Source organism: Lepidochelys kempii, chromosome 12 (genome assembly GCF_965140285.1).
Source record: "Lepidochelys kempii isolate rLepKem1 chromosome 12, rLepKem1.hap1, whole genome shotgun sequence".
NCBI lineage: Eukaryota > Metazoa > Chordata > Testudines > Cheloniidae > Lepidochelys > Lepidochelys kempii.
In genome coordinates this window covers 7891008-7912571 of record NC_136391.1, presented here as the reverse complement: position 1 = coordinate 7912571, position 21564 = coordinate 7891008, and the positions used below count along the sequence as shown (strand labels likewise).

Below are 21564 nucleotides of genomic sequence, written 5' to 3'. Positions count from 1 at the left end.
AGAGAGTGCAACAACGGCTCTGGTGTTACCTCAGACAATGAGCTGCAAGAAATAAGAGCACCGGCTGTTTTAGCAGCAGATCTGACACCTCCTCAATTAGGGACCCTGACAGTGCTGCCCAGGGAAAGGTTCTCTAATGAACATGAGAGCCCAGCTGGAAAGGCTCTCTCTGCTTTGGCCACTTCTCCTGTCTCTGAGGATGGGTGAGTTTGTGGGGTTTGACGCTTTCAGAGGAGCGAGTGTTCGGAGGGAAAGGAGGGATGAACTGTAACAAATATTTCTATGGAATTAAAGGGCGTAGAGAGGTAACGACTGTGGTATTGGTTTTGGTCTGAGCATCACCATTAAAAAAATCAATTGACAGCATTTTCTTCTTATGCCAGGTCTACGCTAGAAACTCTTGCCAGGACAGCACTGTCAATGAGAGGTGTGATTTTTATGAAGATGCTCTGTATCAGCAAAAGCCCCAGTGTAGATGTGATACCAGCCGGAAAGTGCTGTTCCCAGAGTAGCTTATTTTGATGAAGGAACTGGTGGGAGCTGGATTTAGCAAGAGCACTTTCCCCCCCTGCCATAAGCCGTGTCTCCTCGAGGAGGGTTTGCTGGTATAGTTAGAGTCGCAAAGCTTTTCTCGCACAGACCAGGTCATAGCTGAAAAAACAACGTACTGATCTGAATTCCCGGCTGGCAGAACTCCACTGATGTCTGTGGACACAAATCAGTGGCTGCTGTGTCAGAAAAGCTGGTAAAGAAGCTGTTTTATGATCACCCTAGATTCTGCCACTCCTGCTCGTGCTGAGGAGCCCCATTGTGAACGATTCCACCTTGCCCCAGTCCCCTTTTGCAGCTAACTCCAGGGTTCCCATCCCACTTCCCCTGCCAGCACCCTAAGGCAGGGTCCCCAGACTTTTTCCATTGCACCCCCGTACCCAGATGGAACGTGTCTGGGTCCTCTCCGGGAATCGTGGTTGGGAGCCGCAGCTGGGAGCGGAGAGCTGAGCTGCAATCGGGGCCGGGAGCCAAGGGCGGGGTCAGAGCTGCAGCTGGGGCTGGGGCTGGGAGTGGAGCCATGGTTGTGGCCCAGGCTGCAGGGCTGGGAGTTGGGGGCTGAAGCCGGGGCTGCGGCTGGGGATAAGGCTCAGAGTGGACCTGCCCCTGGGGCTGGGAGTGGGGCTGCAGCCAGGGCCCTAGCTGTGGCTGGGGAGCGCCCCCTCCCTGACCCCCATGGGGGCTGACCTTGGCCCCACCTAGCCCCTCCCGCCGAACATTCCTGTATAGTTTGGGGCCCAGGGCCCTAGCTGTGGCTGGGGAGCACCCCCTCCCTGACCCCCATGGGGACTGGCCTTGGCCCCACCTAGCCCCTCCTGCCGAACATTCCTGTACAGTTTGGGGCCCACTGCCCTAAGGACCCCACAACAGGCTCCCTGGCCTCAGTACCACCCTGCTTGGGACCACTTTATATCACAGTCACAGTGCATTGACCTGTAACAAGCCTCCCTCACTGCCCCCGTTCCGTTAACCGTTCCTCTCAGACAGGCCACGCTCTCCGCATGGTTCTGCGGCCCAGTGCCGTCAGCTGCTCACAGTTTTGTAGACACCATCATTTCTCGTGCTCTTGCTGACGTCGAACCTCTTGCTCACCTTGCACCAGAAGTGAACCAGAATCGGGCTCTGTTCCTTTGGCCAGCTAGCGGCGAGTTTGATGTGGTGCTCCTTAGTACTGGCCATAGCCAATGCACATTGGGGTTGATTGTGTCTCCAGGTGAGCAGTCCACGTAGAAATGAAGGGTTAAACGCCAGGCAGCTGCATCTGGACCAGGAGGTTGCTTCTGGTTCCCTGGAAGCAAAAGGGAAGTTTGGGGATGGAAGGGCTGAGAAGCACAGCCCCATGGGGTTGTGGGATAGTGTTGGTGGATCCTCCAGACCAGAGTCTGGTGACCCAGACTTCAGCTGCATCCAGACTGCAACACTCCTGGGCTTTGACCTGTGTCACAGTGGGACTCAGGCTCTGACTCACCCCCTAGCAGGGTCTGTGAGCCAGAGTCAGACATATTTCTGTGGGGATGGAAGGGGGGCTTGGGCTTAAACCTGAGTCAGAGCCCGGGCTTGGTGTGCTGTGTAGACATGACCTGGGGTACAATTGGTGTTAAGATCTCAATCAGGCCTGTGCTTCTTTGGGCAGACACTGTGAACCTGACACCGCCCCCCGTCCCCCGTCCCGCGTCTAAGCCTGCATCTTGTGTCATCATTTGCACCTGTGCAAAGGAAACAAAGCAGAATTGCTGTATTTTACACACACTTTGCACAGTAGAACTGACTGCAGAAGGTGCAGCAGAATAATGGCCTGTGTTTCAGGCATTCATAGTTTCATAGATTTTTAAGGCCAGGGAGGGACCATTATGAACATCTACACTGACCTCCTGCATAACACAGGTCATAGAATCTCACTTCGTAATTCCTGCATCAAGCCCAGAACTTCTTTGAGCTAAATCACATTAGAAGCAAGAAGACCAAGGACAGGGCAGGCCTGTTACTCAGTGGGGGAAAAGGGGGGTGGGGAGAACAGTAACAGAAAGTGTGGAAATGGCAGAAGTGCTAAACAACTTTTTGGTTTCAGTTTTCACCAAAAAGGTTAGTAGTGATTGGACGTCTAACATAGTGAATGCCAGTGAACATGAGGTAGGATCTAAGGCTAAAATAGGGAAAGAACAAGTTAAAAATTACTTAGACAAGTTAGATGTCTTCAGGTCACCAGGGCCTGATGAAATACATCCCAGAATACTCAAGGAGCTGACTCAGGAGGTATCTGAGCCATTAGCGATTATCTTTGAGATGTCATGGAAGACGGGAGAGATTCCAGAGGACTGGAAGAGAGCAAATATAGTGCCATTCTATAAAAAGGGAAATAAGGACAACTTGGGGAATTACAGGCCAATCAGCTTAACTTCAGTACCCAGAAAGATAATGGAGCAAATAATTAAGCAATCAATTTGCAAATACCTAGAAGATAATAAGGTGATAAGTAACAGTCAGCATGGATTTGTCAAGAACAAATCATGTCAAACCCACCTAATAGCTTTCTTTGACAGGTTAGCAAGCCTTGTGAATAGGGGAGAAGCAGTAGATGTGGTATATCTGGACTTTAGTAAGGCTTTTGATATCGTCTCCCATGAGTCTCTCATAAACAAACTAGGGAAATACAACCTAGATGAAGCTACTATAAGGCGGGCGCATAACTGATTGGAAAACCATTCCCAGAGAGTAGTTATTATCAGTGGTTCATAGTCATGGTGCAAGGGCATATCTAGTGGGGTCTATAGCGGGGCAGTTACCCCGTTCTGATGGAAAGAGGCTAGGCTGATTGGGGAAGCAGCCACAACTGGGGCCACACCCAATCAGGCCACACCTACCCCTGTTATAGGTTGACCAGACAGTAAGTGTGAAAAATCAGGACAGGGGTAGGGGATAATAGGCGCCCATATAAGAAAAAGCCCTGAATATCGGGACTGTCCCTGTAGAATCGGGACTTCTGGTCACCCTACCTAGGTTAAGAGTTAAGGGAGGAGCTGGGTCAGAGTTTCTCTCCAGCCTTAGAGAGAGAAGGACTTAGCTGCCTGGGAATAGGGTTCTTGATGCAGAGCAGGGCTGGGGAAAGGCAGGAGGAGCTGGGGATCTCCAGCTTGGCAACTCCCCAGGCTAAGGCCTTGACAGAGGCCTACGCAGGTCCTGGGGCTGGGAGGTGCAGCCCAGGGTTAGGCAGAGGCAGCTGGTCCAACCTCCTTGCCAATGATGAGTGGCCATAACAGACTGCAGTCTGCCCCAGTGAGCGGGGGCTAGATGATGCCTGGCAGTAGCCACTGAGGCAACGGGGGCGTAGTGGGTTGGGGGTTCCTCTGGGAGGGAAGACCCAGAGCGTGGGGACCATCGGGGCGTGCAGAACCCCAGGGTAAGGGAAACCAGGGTCCAGGAGGGACACAGGGGCCTGGCAAGTGAGACACTGGCCACCAGGAGGCGTGTCGACTGCTGGATGAGGCAATTCCCGAACGACCAGAAGGAGGTGCCACACCGGCGAGTCTCAACCCTGTTACAGGTGTCACAGGGATCAATTCTGGGTCCAGTGATATTCAATATGTTCTTAAATTATTTAAATAATGGCATCGAGGGTACACTTATAAAGTTTGCAGATGATACCACTCATCGTCCTGCTCTTTGTTCTGCAGAGTGCTGTGCTCATTAGCAGTACTGCTTAATAATAAATAATAATAATTAGGAGGAGGTGGTATGGTCTAGTGCATAGGCGGGGCAGCACTGGGGCAGGCTTTCAGGGGCTGTAGCCATCCCCAAAATTTCCCTTAGTTCCCCAGTAGCTTCTGCTGCTCTCCAGCTGCCCAGCTCTGACGGCAGAGTGGGGAAAGCAGTGGCTGCTGGCCAGGCACCCAGCTCCAGCAGCAGCAGAGAAGTAAGCCTGAGTGAGGGACCGGGGGGCCTGAAAGCAGCCCCTGCCCCGTGTCCTCGCTCACCAGGGGGCACTGCCCAGGGCAGGTGGAGGGTTCAGGGCTCCCCTCAGCAGACCAGACTGACCTGCTCCAGCCCAGGCTCCTGGGCCGCGGCCCCACAATCGCTGCTCCCCAAGGACTCTGCTGGCCCTGGAGTCAGATCCCCCCCCCACCTCGGCAGCTCTTACTGGCTGTGAACAGCCAGCGCCCCGCACTGCCCGATCCTTGCCTCTGACCTGGCCAGGAGGCAGGGCCATCGAGAGGGGTGGGGCCTTGTGGCAAGGGGGTGGCACAGCTCTCCAATTTTCTGTCTCGTCCACCAAAGCCCCCACACCAGGAACAGGCTGGCGGTGCCCCGGTGCATAGGGACTATGTAGACTCCCCCCTTGTGTCTTTCTTCTCCCATTCTTTGTTTAGACAGTGAGCTCCTCAGGGCAGGGATGGTCTCTTACAGTACGTACGTACAGGGCCTACAACAGTGGGGCTCTACTGATGGTTGAGGACTCTAGGTGCAATGGGAATAAATAATAACATGAACTGTCCTTTCCTTCCATCTCATACTTCCTTCCTCACCACAATTCCTTTCTCTTTGTCTATTTTACTTCCCCTTTCCTTAGGCCCCCTCCATCTTTCTATCCCTCTCCCCTCCTTTGCACACATTCTCTTTTTTCTCTCCCATCCGCTCTTCTCCACTCCCAGCTCTCTCTTTCCCTCAGTCTTCTCCCCCCTCCACCTTCCTTTTGTCTCCTGTCTCCCATCTCTATCTCCCTTCATTGAACCCTCCCCCCAAGTCTTTGTTTGGCCCATTGTTGTTGAGATTTGCCTCCCTGGAGCAGACACTCCACCCTGGGGCCTGCAGGCCCAATTCTCTGCATCTGGGCTTCTCTCTAGATCCTTAGGATCCAGCCAGTGCTCTCTCGATGGCACTTAGGGAGAGGCCCCATGGAGCCCGTATGGCAGGCTGTAGCCAGTGGGGCAGGCCGGCTAACAGTGCCAGTAGGGCAGGCCTGTGCAAACTGCCCAGTCTGAGCCCTTCCCACTCTGAACTTCATGCCATGGCCTTCAGTAGAGAGTTCATGCTCGTGCACTTGGTTTCCTTATAGAGAAATGGAAACATTTTGCAGTGGATCATTTCCAAATCATGTTTGATTTAATTCTTCCTCCTGTTACAATAATTTCATCTAGTGACACTGAACTTTGTGTTTCAGGAGCTGCAGAAAATACTACTGTTGTCTTAGTGGTGAATCAGACGCCCCCTTATATCCGTGCAATGGAAGGGTCAGAGTTCACCATCGAGTGTACATTCAACACAAGCAATAATTCAGTCAAGTGGTTTGCTGCATGGAATAAAACCAGAAACAATGTAACAGAAGAGGTGTGCAATGGAACAGATCAAATCATATTATCAGCAGATAAAGAAAAGCGATCTCTTTCCCTCACTGTGAAGAAAGCCGACGTCACAGATTCTGGAACCTACGTGTGTGGGGTTGGGAATAGACATGGGATATCTCTTGGGAATGGAACCCAAGTGACCATCGATGGTAAATACCAGCATTTCCTTCTCTGTTCTACAAAACCCTTCTGGGGGTGCTCAGGACACTGGCCTTGTCCCAGAGAGCTGGGGCAGGTGGTGAAAAGGGCAGAGCAGTGGGCAAAACTGGGGGACATTCTGTGGTACGTACAATGGTCCTAATCCTGCATTCCACTGATTTCTGTGGGGGTTTTGTTTGCACAAGGAATGCAGGGTCAAGCCCCATATATTAAAAAACTGTTTTGAGATTAGGTGTGGGGGGAGGTTTCTAATTGGCTACGCCTGTGAGGTCTTACATGCAACTTGAGAAACAAGGTGGGTGAGGGAATATCGTCTATTGGACCAACTGCTCTTGGTGAGAGAGACAAGCTTTCAAGCTTACACAGAGCTTGTCTTCAGCTCTTGGAAACTTAGGTCTGGTCTACACTACAGACCTATGTCAGAATAACTACGTTGCTCAGGGGTGTGAAAAATCCACACCCCTGAGCGACGTCATTAGTTACACCGACTGAACCTCCTGTGTAGACAGTGGTGCATCTGTGCTGATGAAGTGTTTTCAGTGTAGACGTGCCCTTACTCAGAGTGTCCCAGGTAAATACAAGGTTGAATGGCTGGTTTAGTATAAGTAGTTAACACATTTCAAGGGACCATTCAAGGCGGGGTGGCCCGTTAACACTTCTGGGGTCATAGGACAAAAAGAGGGGTTAGGGGGTTACAGATTGTTGTAATAACCCATAAATCCAGTGTCTGTTCAGTCCATGATTTTTATTGTCTAGCAGAGTTATGAATTTAAGCTCCCAGGCTCGTCTTTTGAAAGTGTTGTGTAGGCTCCCTTTGAGGACGAGGACTACCCTGTATCTGACCTGTGAGAAGTGTTCCCCGCAGGAGACAAGGTGGTTTTGTCTTGTATCATTTTCCTGTGTGATTGTCTGGTTTCACCCACATAGTTGTTGTTGGGGCATTTAGTGCGTGGGATGAGGTACCCCACAGGTTGTGATAGGCTTGTGTAGGATCTTGAAAGGTGTGTTGTGGGGGGTGTTGATCATTGTAGCAGTGGAGATATGTCCGCAGATTTTGCAGCTGTTGTTCTGGCAGGATCTGGTGCTGCTTTGAGTCGTCTGTCCTGGTCTGTGGGGAGCTTGCTTCTGATGTTGCCCTTGGAGAGGCTGGGGGGTTGTTTGAAGGTCAGAAGTGGGGGTTCAGGAAAGACTTTTCAGGATGTGGTCCCCATCGAGTCTGGGTTATAGTTGTTTGAGGATACCCCGTATGGGTTCCAGCATAGCATGGTAGGTAGCAACTGGTGTGCAGTCAGAGGGGGCTTTATTTCTTTCTTTAAGCATGTGCTCTCAGGGTACTTGGACAGCCCATTCTAGGATGCAATCTACTGCTCTAGTAGAATGCCCTGAGTTGGTGCAGGCAGTTTTGAATGCATTAAGATGTGTATCCCAGACTTTCTCCTAGGAGCGTATTCTGTGCTATCTGAATGCCTGGTTGTAGATTACAGATTTCTTGGTTGTTTGGGGTGGTTACGGGGTTTATGAAGGGAGCGAGGTAGGGTGATCTGTGGTTTCTTGTCTAGGGTTGTCTGTAGGGTTCCATTGTTGAACCTGGTGGTGGTGTCCAGGAAGTTGATGCTAGTGTGGGAGTGTTCCACAGAGTTTAATGTCTGGCTGTCCAGGTGTTGGTTGTTGAAGTTGTGGTGGAAATCTATGCAGGAGTTTAAGCACTGCATTTTGCTGTGATGCTGGGAGGACCTCTCCCAGACCTGAGGAAGAGCTCTATGTAGCTTGGAAGCTCATCTCTCTCACCAACAGAAGTTGGTCCAATAATAGCTATTTCCTCACCCACCTTGTCGCTCTAATATCCTGGGACTGACACAGCTACAGTGCACTCAACTTGATGGCATTTCTCTTTGTCTGTGACGCAATAATTTGGAACACCGCAGCCCATCAATTCCAAAATTTCAGGGAGTATTGAAGGCATCACTGGGCAGAACTCTGTTGATATTGGGGAAATCAGAAAACCCAAAGGGGAAAAGCGGGGGACACAGAGTACCTGCTCCCCGTTTAGCAGAGTAACAGCTTGGAGCAAAGCCACCTCTGTAACTGTGTAAATCAAAGAACCAGTTTATGGCACCAATTAACACTTTCCAGTAGAAAAACATTCCCATCTCATCTCTGCTCCTTTCCCCAGTAGAGTGTAACATGCTGACACTCTGGATGATTTATGTCCCGGTCAGAAAGAGGAGAAATAACAATAGTGGGGAAGGGAGGAGGGGAAAGCACACAAAGCCCCTGACATGGGGAGGATGGGGGACCTGGTCTGGGAATAACGCTGGAGTGAGGGTACATCCAAAGGCCCGAGCATGCAGGGAGAATGGGGGACTCTGGAATGGTGGTAAGGGAGAAAATTAGGGCACAGAGCTCCTGGCTTGGAGCAGAATTGGGGACTGTAGCACAGGGTGGGGGCAGGGGAAGAAATGGGGGACACACAGAGCTCCTGGCATGAGGGTGGGGGCTAGGGAGTCCCTGAAATAGAGGGGAATGGGAGGGTGGTACCCAGGGACCTTGTGGGGGACAGAGGGATGCAAAGAGTCCCTGGTGCATGCAATGTGCTTGACCTACAGATGTAACAAAATGTGGGCATCCCTCTAGTTTAGCCTGCAAAGAGTCTAACCCAAACCCACAAAGGGTTTAGCAGAGTCAGGATGAAGTTGTATGATCAGTAATAGGTTATTATTGAACGTTTGCTTTGCAATAGTGCTTAGAGTCCTCAACCAACATGTCAGGCCCACTGAGCTAGGCCCTGTACACTAGAGCTGGCGGGTTCAGTTTGTGAGAAGTTTCATTATTTCAGAACTGGCTTTCATTCCAAATCAAGACGGATAAGGACTGCACCAGGGCCAGGGACCCAAGGGCTTCCAGAGTCCCAGAGGCCAGTTACAAGCTGCCTGCTCAGGAGTAGAGCAACCTGGGGAGTCACTGGCCCAGGACTCTAGGAGCCCTGGGATCCCCAGCCCGGGGCAGTCTGCATGGTGGATCTACCCCACAGCTGCACCCCCTGGGAGCTGGTCCTAGAACTTCCAGGCTTTCAGCTCCATGGCAGGGACACTGGAAGTGCCAAGAGCCCTGGCTCAAGCAGGGAGCCTAGCAGACAACAAGAGCCCCTAGAGACCTGGCTCTGCCACAGAGTGGGGAGCCTATCTGCCCCGAGACTCGACTCCCTGACTCCCCGAGCTGAGGCTCGTGGGACATAAGAACAGCCCTATTGGGTGAGATCAAAGGTCCATCTAGCCCAGTTCCTGTCTTCTGACAGGTGCCCCAGAGGGAATGAACAGAGCAGGCAATCATCCAGTGATCCATCCCCTGTCACCCATTCCCAGCTTCTGGCATCCCCATCCCCGCCCATCCTGGCTCATAGCCATTGATGGACCTATCCTTCAGGAACTTATCTAGTTCTTTTTTGAACCCTGTGGAGCTTGGAACACCAACAGAAACCTGTGTGTGTTTTGACGAAAGTAGAGTCAAATCTGTAGAAGATTTGGTAAATCGGTTCCCTTCAGCGCATTGGCATGTTCAGTCTCAGCTAAGTTTTCCCAGAACATCTGCAATCAGCTCCACTGTACATGGACATAGTGAGAGAGCCCCTTTGCCAACGAATTTACACTCTAAACAGACAAGAGTGACAGCCCTTGATCCATATTGCAGGAGGCAACTTCTCCAGACTGAACATTCGGGGTGGGGGTGGGGGTGGGTATGAGGGGATGGTTTGCTGGTTCCTGGCCAGAAACAGAAGTCTTGCCATGCATCATAAAGCTATGAATTGAACTATGTGAAACCATCACTTTAACCTCTGATAAGAAGGGGATGTTAAATGGCCAGGCTGGGAAAAGAACACAAAATACTGGAGGGGGAGACATTTATTTAATACATCCCCAGTCATCAGCCTTTGCCACTGAAATTCTCCTGCAATCGTCTGTGTTTCTCTCCTGCAGATTTTCCCAAGCTGACGGTGAATCAGACCCCAGTCAATATCGAGGTGTCTGAAGGGTCAGATCTCACCATGGAGTGTAGATTCACGGTATTGAAAAAACACAACACCTTGTATGTGAAATGGTATAAACACAACGGAACTGGGGGAACGAAGAAGGAGCTGATGAGTGAAAGAGGCTGGGGCTCAGCAGCCCTGGCTTTGGAAGAGGGTTTTGTTTCTGTTGCTCTGAAGAACGTGAACATAACCGATACAGGAACCCACGTGTGTGAGGTGGGGAGCACAGCAAGGAACTGGTCTGCGTCAGGAGCCGGAACCCAAGTGACCATTACTCGTAAGTACCAGGATTTTCCTATCTGATCTTCATGGGGTGAGAGGTAGCAAATGACAGCCTAAAGGACAGAGAGTAAACGACTGTTTCTGGCAAAAGCAGGTATGAATTCTCAGGTGTGTACAAGTAACCCATACAAAATATGGGCTCCAGCCTGTAAGAAATTGAAGGTAACATAATTCAAAGTACCTAAGTGTTTTAGGAGCCTCCAAGTTTCAGAGGGGTCTTAGGCACTCAGGGCCACATTTTTAAAAGCATTTAGGCACCAAAAGTTGTCGTTCGGATTTTCAAAAGCATCTCAGCACCTAACTCCCATTGAAATCAGTCACTTTTGCCAACAGGACTTAGGCTCCTAAGTCACGTAGGGACTTTGGAAAATTTCCAGCAAAGCCACCTCTGTAACTGTCTAGATCAAAGAACCAGTTGATGCAGAGTGACCAGATAGCAAGTGTGAAAAATCGGGACGGGGTGGGGTGGGAGGTAATAGGTGCCTATAAGACAAAGCCCTGAATATTGGGACTATCCCTATAAAGGCCAGACATGTGGTCACACTAAATTGATGGCACCAATTAACACTTTCCAGTAGAACAACATTCGTGTCTCATCTCTGCTCATTCCACCAATGGAGTGTAACATGTTGACACCCAGAATGATTTATCTCCCAGTCAGAAAGAGGAGAAATAATAATGGTGGAGGAAGGGACAAAGGGCAGTCACAGAGACCCTGTCATCGGGGTTGGGAGTGGGTGACTCTGGAATGGGGGTATGGATGGAACGGGGGTGCACCCAAAACTCCTGGCATGGGGGGGAGAAAGGGGGAACCTGGGATGGGGGTGCACACAGAGCACGGTGAACATTTAGTTGAATTTGTAAGAGAGTCAGTGAAACCTTTTGCTTCAGTGCGCCTTGGCTTTTCCCAACAAATCTAAGTTTTGCTAGAAAATTTGCCATCAGCTCTGCTGTACATAGTGGGAATCCCCATGCCAGAGAATTTACAATCTAAATAAACAGGACAACAGACAAAGGGTGGGAGAAATGGGCAGACGTACTAACAGTAGATTGGGAAGTGAGACAGAGAGATTAAAGACTACATCCACAAAGGGGTTTAGGCCTTAGTCCATTGGTTAGGTGCCACTATGATCCTCAAAACTCCTACTCAGCTGCCAACTAGCCCTGGAGGTACTTCGGTTTCCACTGGTAAAATCTGTGCTAAAGAATGGTTGAAATACTCTCGCTATCCTATAAGCAGAGTATAGAAACATTAGTATAATCCGGAATGGCTCGCTCAAGGAGGCACCTAACAGATGGGCAATACCACCCCTAGGAAGGGCAGATTCCACCTCTGATAAAAACGGAGAAACCCAGTGAACAGAATGAAAACTGAGCTTGGCAGCTGAGATATCCATGAGACCCAGCTAAAATTAGCTGCCTGATTGTGTACTTTCAGTTCCAAAGGAGGTATGTGATTGACCAGTCAGTTCATAACTCAGGTGTTCATAATTCTGAGGTTCTACTGTACCTGAATGCAGGAGACAGACGTGGGCCCAAAACCAAAAGCACAAAGGATACGAAACAAATATCCACGATCTACATGATCAAAAGCCTTCTCTTGACCAAGGGAAATCAACCCAATGTGCAAATCATACATTTTTGAGGCTGAAATTACATCCGGCAATAGGAAAAGTTTATCAAAAATGGACCTGCTGGCAATGCAAGATATCTGATAAGGTTGCATGACCGAACCAATCACAGTTTTCTATTATTTGTCAAGGCCTTTGAAAAAAGTTTGTCCCTGCTTTGCTTAGACCATACAGGTCCACAATTATTCCACCTCCCCAAGGTCCCCCTTCTTAGGCAACAGGGTAAGAACCACTTGATGAGAACTGAGTGGCAGAATCTTCTCTTTGATGCTCTCCTGAAACACCTGGAGTAAGTCAGGCCCAAGAAGGGTCCAAAAGGCCTTAAAAAACTCAACAAGCAAACCATCAATACCAGGTGCCTTCCCTGGAACAAAGCCATTTAGGGCAGAAGTCAATTGTGAGAGTGTCAGGTTGTGCTCAAGTCTGTCCACATCCAACGCTGAGACCCTAGGTAGAGCCTTGAGGAACCATCAAGTCTCAGATGGACACTGGCTCTGCTGCATACAGGTCTGAGGAAAAAAATTCACAGCAAAGTTCCTAATCTCCGCAGGATCTGAAAGCTCTCTGCCTGTTGACGTCTTGAGGTGGCCAATCATTTTCTGCTCCACATGTTCCTTTTCCAGGCTGAAGAAAAACCGAGTAGGTGCATCCATTTGGAAAGGCCCTGATATCGGGCTCCTTACCAGTGCACCCTGAACTTTGCTATCAAACAGGTCTCACAAGTGCTGGTTTTCATATTTCAAGCTTTCATGCAACCCAGCATCATTACTGCCATGAAAGGCTTTTTCCAGTTCCATGATCCCCAACTCTAACTTCTCCATACTCCAGCAAAGGCCTAGGGAGGTCTGCTTCATGTTTTGCTGACAAAAACATTGAAATATTAACTTTACCCCCCTCCCACCATTGCCACAAGGAGAGAAAACATTCTTTGAGGCAACCCAGGCTGCTAAAAGTGCACATCTTGTAAAAGGCGAGTGTTAAAATGTAAGTATGGACAGTGGTCTGGCACAGAAGGAAGAGACAACACAAATAAGACCAAACCATGATCTGAAATCCCAGTAGGGACAATACAACTAGCTAGCAAATGAGACAAGTGATGAGTAAAAACAGAAAAACGGTCCAAACAGGCCATAGAGAATTCCTGAGCACTCAGTGGATGTGGTTCCAGATAATGAGAGATTAGGTAGGAATTAAGAGTAAAATTAAAATCAACCGCCCCCCCCCAAATTAAAATATCACTTGTCAAACAATTTGTCAAAAGAGCATCCAAGCTCTGGGAAAAAAATACACCCGGTCTTTTCCTACAGTAGGAGAATAGACATTCATCAAAAAAAGACGAGATTGCTCTAAAATAGCTCAAACCATCAACAAACAGCCTGGCACAGCCATCGAATGAGGTTTCACCAAATCCGCAAACAGAATGGTGCTTGTGGAACCATGACTCAGAAAAATCTCCTCTCTCCAATCAGCAAGACATCAGTTTGGTTGCAGCATCTGTGTGAGTCTCTTGAAAAAATGAAACGTCCCCCTTTTTCTGGGATAGGTATTCAAAGAGCCATACATTTTTAAAATGTCTCTGCACCCATTCACATTCAGAGAGCCCCATATAAAATTATCCATCAGACCAGTACTCATCAGAAAAAGCAAGAAAAAGTCAAAACACCCCCTCTGCTCCCAACCTCAAACAAAACCACCAAATTCTCCTATATACTTTAATTCCCAACATTTCCATTGGTAAAAGAGACATGCACTTTGGTCATCAGTTTTTTCAATCTACACTTCTTCCATCTGTCAAACTCAGATACAGGGACACATCTCATCCTATACTGAGCAGACAACAAAAATGGATTAAGGTCAGGAAACCAATCTGCCACCTCTACTCCACGTTTCTCCTTAGTCTCATCCAGAAACCTACCCATAGTGTCTGGGTATATCTCCCCGCAGGGGGTTCAGAATCTGCAAGTTCATCATCCCCCATCTCTCAGACTCAGAGTCACGACCGACCTCTAAGGGGGAACCTCAGAGAGACTAGAGGGAGGTGCTGGGACTGAGGAGACAATACAAGTACCTGAGAAGTCTCCATGCCTACAACCAAAGAACCACCCTCAGCAGCCCCGGCCAGTTTCAGTGATTTAGAAGGCTCAGAACTTACCATGTACATTCAAGACAGTCAACCACAGCACCATGTGTGTGCGATGGTATAACTATGGGATGGAGAGACTAAAGAAAGAGCTGGTAAATGAGAGCGATGTGATCACAACCCTGCATTTGTCAATGGGTTTGCCTCTCTCACTTTGAAGAATGAGAATTCATCTAATACAGGAACCTACATGTGTGAGGTGGGGAACACAGCAAGGAACCTGTCTGTGTCAGGAGCCGGAACCCAGGTGACCATCAGTAAGTGTCAGCAGTCTCCTATGTGTTTCCTACTATGAGATCCAGATACTATCAGTTTCCTACAGAGAGATGGAGCAGGAGCAGGCAAAGCAGTGCTGAGAGCAGTGCTTAATCTGTGCCAGGGCTTGCCAGGCTTGGAAATCCATAGCCCCGGCACTCCTGGGCTTGCTGCATCAGTTATGAATGTAAAAACAAAAATTGCTTGAGCCCCGGCACCTCTTTCATGACAAGTTAAGCCCTGCCTGAGAGCCCCAGAGACAGACACTGGCAAGGATTCCTTTAAGCTGCTCTATGTTATGCCCAGGACTAAGCTTCTTTATGACAGCCCCCCAAAGACTGGGCAGGGCAGGGCATAAAGGCATCTGGAGCAACCCTCGGTGCACCTGAGAATCTGTTCCTCTTCTCTACATAGGTTCTTTTACTGCAGTATCTGAGGCCCAGATTTGCAAAGGTATTGAGGCATTGCTGCACTCAATAGGCCTAAGTGACTTAGGAGCCTTTCTCACTGGAAGAGAATGGGGCACTAAGTCACTTTTGAAAATGGAATGCAGGCTGCTACATCACATAGACTTTGCTCCACTCTCACTGCCATGCGTAAATACCGCTAAAAAAAATCGGGGCTTGATCAGCTTCCAGCCATGGATCAAGCAATGTGATGAGCATCTGCCCGGTGTGGTCCAGTCTCGCTCATCCTCTCCCAGGAGGGGGAAGTGTTTGCGCAGTGGAGCTTTTAGAGTGGGGTTTTTTTAATGCATTTAACTGACTCCCACAGCTGAACCTGATGCTTGTGTAAAGACACACGTTCAGCAGTTGTCAACAGAATTACTGTTTTGTGGAGGAGGTGAAGGGTCTAGTTAGTGCTGCAATCTGGTGCCAGTTCCAAGCATCAGGAAGCAGAGTGGCATCTCAGCACTGCTGTGTGCTGACTGGGGTAAATGCTGATTTTGTAATGGCGACCACTGGCAAGGAGCTTTAGATAATGTGTACATTCAGAATCCCCCTGTTATTCTATTGTTCTGTTAAGAGATATAAACCTTGCAGGGTTTCTGGTTTCCCTCCTCCCCTACTGAGCCAATCCCTGCCCAGTGACAGATCCATTCCCCTAGCCTAGGTATGGAGTCACGTTTATCCTTTGGATTGGTAGGTGCAGGGTTAATGAAGCCATTTCCCCTTGGGATCAGGGGAATTGGTAGAGTTTTTGTGAGTCTAGGGTGGAATCCATAGATGGGGTCAGCTAAGGGAGCGTTGCTCTCGGTAAGGGCTCTGGCCAGGCCTCTAGTGTCTTGCTCTGCCAGGGATTTCCTACTCCTGCGGCAGAGTCAGCATGCTGGCTGGTCTCATGGAAAGGTTCCCCTAGGCGGAGGGCTGAACCCATCCCGACGACCCCACAGGTCCCAGCAGCTGGCATATGAAGAGGAACCTGCTGGCAAAAAGGGAGGCCAAGCAAACTGGCTGTGACACAGAAGGGGGATGGGAAATTAAGCGGGCGGGGGAAGAGAGAGAGTTTTTCATCTTTAAACTGTCTCTGCTGTCTCTATTTATCCATCCGACTCTATCCCTCCTTTAGAGGCAAATCTGTCCCTCTCTCGGTCCCTGCATCCCACATTGACAGGTTTTTCTTGATTTCAGATAAAAGGAGCAATGCCTCCCACGTTGTTCTCATCATCCGGATGGTTCTCGGGGCCCTTGTTATAACCTTGGCTGTGATTATTGTTACAGAGTGTGCGATTTCAGAAAAGAGGGGTGAGTGAAATGTCTTCAACGCAGTCACTGTGCAGAGTCAGCCACAGAGCTTGAGTTATACACGAGGTCCTTCTGCCTTTCCTTTCTGGACATCTTCCCAGTCCCACTGCGTTGAAATCTAAAAGCTGTTTCAGACCTGGCTGGGACTGTTTTCTCAGCCTGTCTGTTCTAGTTTGTGCCTAACGTTAAATCTGTGTCTCTCAGAATTAGAAGCACAGAGTTTAGGTCTCCTTCTTGTAAATGTTCCTGAAGGCCTTTAGCTCGCAGGTCTCCCTTTCACAGCACCGACGATCTTTCCCTATCGCTGCGTCTGTCCAATGGGCCATGTTTATTTCTGGCTGGCTAGTGCCACCACTTGGCCAAATGTGATGCACGTACTGCAGGAGTATTCTTTAGGTTCTAACTTACCGAGTCTCATTTTTCCACAGCTGCTGTCAGCCGGACAATATGATGATCAGCTGTTGCAGCGTACACCTGGAGATGGAGCTCTCAGACACCGGTTACCCAGTCATTCCCACAAACACCGTGTTGACCAACCAGCCTGCCAGATTCTGCATCTGCAAATAAACCTTGAACTGCATGGAAGGGAGGGGAGGAGATGCTGGATAACTGGAAAGGGAGTTCACAGGGGTTCAGAATAAAAAGACTCCTCTCTGACACCCCTCTGTGAGGCAGTAGAACCCGGTGATTGCTGATGGCCTGAGCCCCCTGCGGCACCCTGCACCCCCTTCCTGCACACTGCACCCCCTCCCACACCTCACCATTCATGGCCCTGCATACAATTTCCCCACCCAAATGTGGCCCTCGGGCCAAAAGGTTTGCCCGCCCCTGCTTTATAGGCTCATGGAACCCTTGAAGTGAAGATGCTCAGAACAAGGGCGAAAAACTCTTCCCTATAATTGGTTCAGCTGCTTGTCCGTCAAAGAGGAAATGGAAACACATTCGCTGGGAATTGCTGTTCCATGGGTTCAGATGGCCCCCTTGCTGAAGTCAACTAGTTATTAGTGTACCTTAAGCATGTGCTTAACTGGTTTGCAGGATTGAAGCCTGTATAAAAGGACCATGATTTTACAACAGGTTTTGTTAATTGTTTTACATTTATGCTGCTCTAATAGTTAGGTTGTCTTACACCCGAGGCCTAAGGCTATGCACTTCCAACGTGTTTTAATAAAATTCTGATAACTCTGGCTATTCTTGATGTCCCTATAAATATGCAATCCTTTTTTGAATCTTTCTATGCTCTTGCCTGCACTGATTTCTTGTGGCAGTGAGTTCCACAGTTTAATCACTCATTATGTTATAGTATTTCCCTTTATCAGTTTGAATTTCCCACCTTCTAATTTAGTTTAATTTCCTCTTGTTCTCATGTTGCATGACAGGGAGAACAGAAGTTTCCAATCTACCTTCACTAGACCAGTTAGCATTTTACATGTCCCCTCCTATTCAATCACCTTTCAAAGGAAAACAATCTCAGTCTTTTCAATTTCTCCTCCTAGTAGAGTTTTTCAGTGACCTGGATCTCCCTCACCGCTGTTCTCTGAAAACCGCCCCCATATCGTTTTTGAGAGCAGGTGACAGACTGAAAATAATATTTCAGATGAGGCTGCACCATGGATGTATATAAAAGCATTATAATTTTGTTTGCATTATTCACCATCCTCTTCTTTCTGCATCCTAACCAGAAAGATTTCTGCTGGGTCACTCTTTGAACAGTGGCAAGTGGCTTCACAGATGGCAGGTCCCATGGCACAAGGATTGTATTGACTTGTACTCAGTACAAATATTGGGCCAGATCCTGCTCCCATTAATTTCAATCCCTCCCCAGACCAAAAAAAAACCAACAACCCCACCTCTCTCAACACCCCTCCCTCCAAGGTTACCATGGCTATGACTGGGTCCCTGTGTATTCCATGCTTCTATATTCACAGACTCCAGCCCCTGCCCTCACCTTGCTGCAGAACTGTGCTCCAGCCTCTACATTTCCACTAAAAAAGCATCACACCATTCCCCCCTTCACCCTGAATTCAGTAAAACATGAATGAAGCAGCTGAGGGATTTCCAACCTGCTACACCTGAGCACTGCAGAATCCAGGGTCCCTCTCACAGCATTTAGATACATCAGGCCATAGGGTAACAAGAGTCCTGGGTTAGCCTGAGGCCGCTTATCACTTGATAATATAACCACTATTTTTCTCCCTTCCCAAGTTTGACCCCCTTGCATTCCAAGGGCATTGCTCATCTACCAATGGGTGTGCGGCGCTGTTCCTGTTAAACAGAGCAAACTCTTTCCTAAACCTATCCTGAAGAACGATCCCTCACTCTCACAGACCTTGGGAGACAAACCAGTCCTCACAGCCCCAGAACCTGAAGCAAATAGTCACCAGCAACTACACCCCTCTGCCATGTACATTGGCCAAACTTGACAGTCTCTATGCAAAAGAATAAATGGACACAAATCTGACATCAAGAATTGTAACATTCATAAACCAGTAGGAGAACACTTCAATCTCCCTGGACGCTCAATAACAGACTTAAAAGTGGCCATTCTTCAACAAAAAATACTTCAAAAACAGAGTCCAACGAGAAAGGTGCAGAACTGGAATTAATTTGCAAACTGGACACCATCAAATTAGGCCTGAATAAAGACTGGGATTGGGTGGGGGTCACTACAAAACTAATTTCCCCCTGCTCATACTCACCCCTTCTTGTCAACTGTTTGAAATGGGCCACCTTGATTGCATTGAACTCATTAGCACTACAAAAGTAATTTTCCTCCCTTCTTGTCAACTATTGAGAATAGCCCACTTCCACCTCAACTGAATTGGCTTGTTAGCACTGACCCCCCCGCACTTGGTAAGGCAACTCCCATCTTTTCATGTGCTGTGTATTTATACCTGCCTCTGTATTTTTCCCTCCATGCATCTGATGAAGTGGGTTTTAGACCATGAAAGCTTATGCCCAAATAAATGTGTTAGTCTCTAAGGTGCCAGATAAAATGGGAGAAAGAGCCCAGCCAACTCTGAGTTTACAAAACAGACCGTAAACTGACGAGACTTTTGAAACCCTGAACTAGGGCTGTGCATCATTTTGCTCTTCTTTAGCATTCAGATCCCCCCTCTCCCCGCACCCTAAGCGGTTTGTAGTTTAAGTGTCATCGTTACCATCTTGGGGGCTATTTCCCCACATGCCCTGGGACACAAGTTGAATGGGGGTTACTCGTAACTTGGGGGGAGAGAATGAGGGCCCTGCGCAGGGATGGCCTGATACCATTAAGCTTTGGCAAGGCTGGATTCATGCAGGATTCCCCCGAGAAGAAAGGAAGCGGTAGAAGTTGAGCAACAAAAGTTTTTGCTCTTCCCCATGATTTGGGTTCAATTTTTCACAGTATACAGCCCTGCAGAGAGACACGGGATGCTGTAAAAGACAACAGGAAACCCAGATGCAGAAGAGAGAATCAGCCTGCAAAAATGCCCCAAAGAGAAGAATTAGCAAGACACAGCACGGATGGGGAAGTGAGGAGAGAGTGGGATTCAGCCTGGGGTTACTTTACTCCTGAGAACAAAAATATCTGCACAGTCACAGTTCAGGCAACTGCACCTAGACTTCAGTGGCCCAGCAAGGGCACCTGTTCCCCAGCTATCACCTCTTGGGTGGAGACTGCAGCCTTCTCCCCTCTGACCAGGGTATTTCCAGGCTGTGCAATGTCCTGCCTTCACTATATTTCCCAGCACAGACAGGTCGGCCAAGGAGATCTGCTTGCCTCCTTTCAGAGGAAGATAATAGGTGTAATTGCTATATCTATAAGATACCAAACAGCACTGCTTGCGTGTGAGACCCTGTACCCCATGTTCACCACTTCTATAGGGTTATGATAGATTTTGTACAAAGTAGGCCTTGTGAGGTATCAGTTGAAAACTCATAATCTGCTGAGCATCATTGTCCTGTTAAGATGTGTGTATCAACAATGTATATGGCATTATACAACTTTTGTTCTGTTGGTTACTGAAACATGTTGTAATTCTGGAGAATGCCCACAGACTAGCTCCCCAGTGTCAACAAAGGACTGACCACGGGTGTTAGAAAACTATTACCTATTGAAGCAACCATTTGCTAGCAGTGGGGAGTGGGGAATGTAAACAAAAGATTTGCATGTCATCCCTCACGTACAAAGACAGCGTGAACAAAAGATTTACAGTTCACCTGGAAGATGCTTCAAATCTCCCATAAACCACAGATGGATTGTCTGCACCCCAGCAAGAGGTGGAGGTAATCCTCGCAGAGAGGGGGAGGGTATAAAAAAAGACCTTCCACTCCCTCTCCCCCAGACACACTTCAGTGATGGTCCTTTGTCTTTCACATGCTCTTGCTGCCATGTGTTGAGATGGGGAGGACAGCATCTAGGAAAGCCATTGTCTCTTATTTTATACCATCTTAGCTAAGATATTGAACTGCAGCCAGCAGCTCTTAGCCTTTATAGGTTGACACCTAGAACAAGAGCTAGAAGCAAAATCTGTTCCAGTTCTGAATAGATTTTATTGTTTTCCAAGAGTTTAAATTGAGTCATTATTCTTTTCCCTCCTTTATCCACCCCTTCCTTTGTCCATTCTTCTCTCTTCCTTTCTGGAGTTTGTTCATGCAACAGTCATCCCCAGCTAGGTAAATACCAGTGCACCCCATTATCAATTATTTCTTCATCTTCAACCTAGTTCTTCTCTCTCCCTTTTCACTTCTGTCCCTTTATTCAGCCAGTGTCTCTACCCCCCACTCTTCCATGGGGAAAACCCAGTTGTGGGTTTGGAAGGACTGACCGCTACCAGAGCCCAAGACTGAAGTTGGGATGACCTCTGGTAAACGTCTTAGCATGGGTGTTGGTTCCTTTAGTGTTGTTAATGTTTTTTGTAATGCTTTCAACTTAGGAATATCGGTGCTTGCTTAGAAAGAGCTGTTTGGTAACTTGTAATTGTGGGAAATACACTGGACATAGCCTAGTGAGAGGAAGAAGGCTGGGTTGTGAAGAATATCAAAGTGTAAATCAGGGGGGGCTCTTCAGTCTTAACATGCCAGTCAAGGGGGAGTGTGTGGGGGGGTTGAAGTGGGGTGGCTGCTCCACTCCCACAGAATGGGGGTTAAAAGCAGCCTTAGAGAAGGCTATAGCTGGGAAAAGGAGTGAAAGCACCTGAGTAGCTGACCACAGGTGTGGCCAGCTCAGTCAGGGCCCAGCTGGCCCTGATAAGAGGGCTGTGGGCCAGGAGCTGAAGGAATCTCTCTCTAGCAGTGGAAGGAGAAGGACCTAGCTGCCTGGGAGCAGGGTACTTGCGACAGAGCAGTGCTGGGGAAAGGGAGGAGCAGCTGGGGAGCTCCAGCCTGGCAATGCCCTAGGCTGCAGGCCTTGACAGAGGCCTACGGAGGCTGGGAGGAGCAGCCTGGGGTTAGGCAG

The 21564-nt window shown here is 48.7% G+C and overlaps 1 protein-coding gene across 1 annotated transcript; it reads left to right on the top strand.

Annotated features, from left to right (window-relative positions):
* LOC140896519 (cell surface A33 antigen) lies at positions 1 to 17232 on the top strand. Its single transcript, XM_073308442.2, has 5 exons — positions 1 to 203; positions 5705 to 6037; positions 10022 to 10351; positions 16014 to 16127; positions 16556 to 17232. The coding sequence occupies exons 1-5, from the start codon at positions 137 to 139 to the stop codon at positions 16576 to 16578; spliced, it is 867 nt and encodes a 288-aa protein (XP_073164543.2). The 5' UTR covers positions 1 to 136; the 3' UTR covers positions 16579 to 17232.
* The last annotated feature ends 4332 nt before the right edge of the window (positions 17233 to 21564 follow it).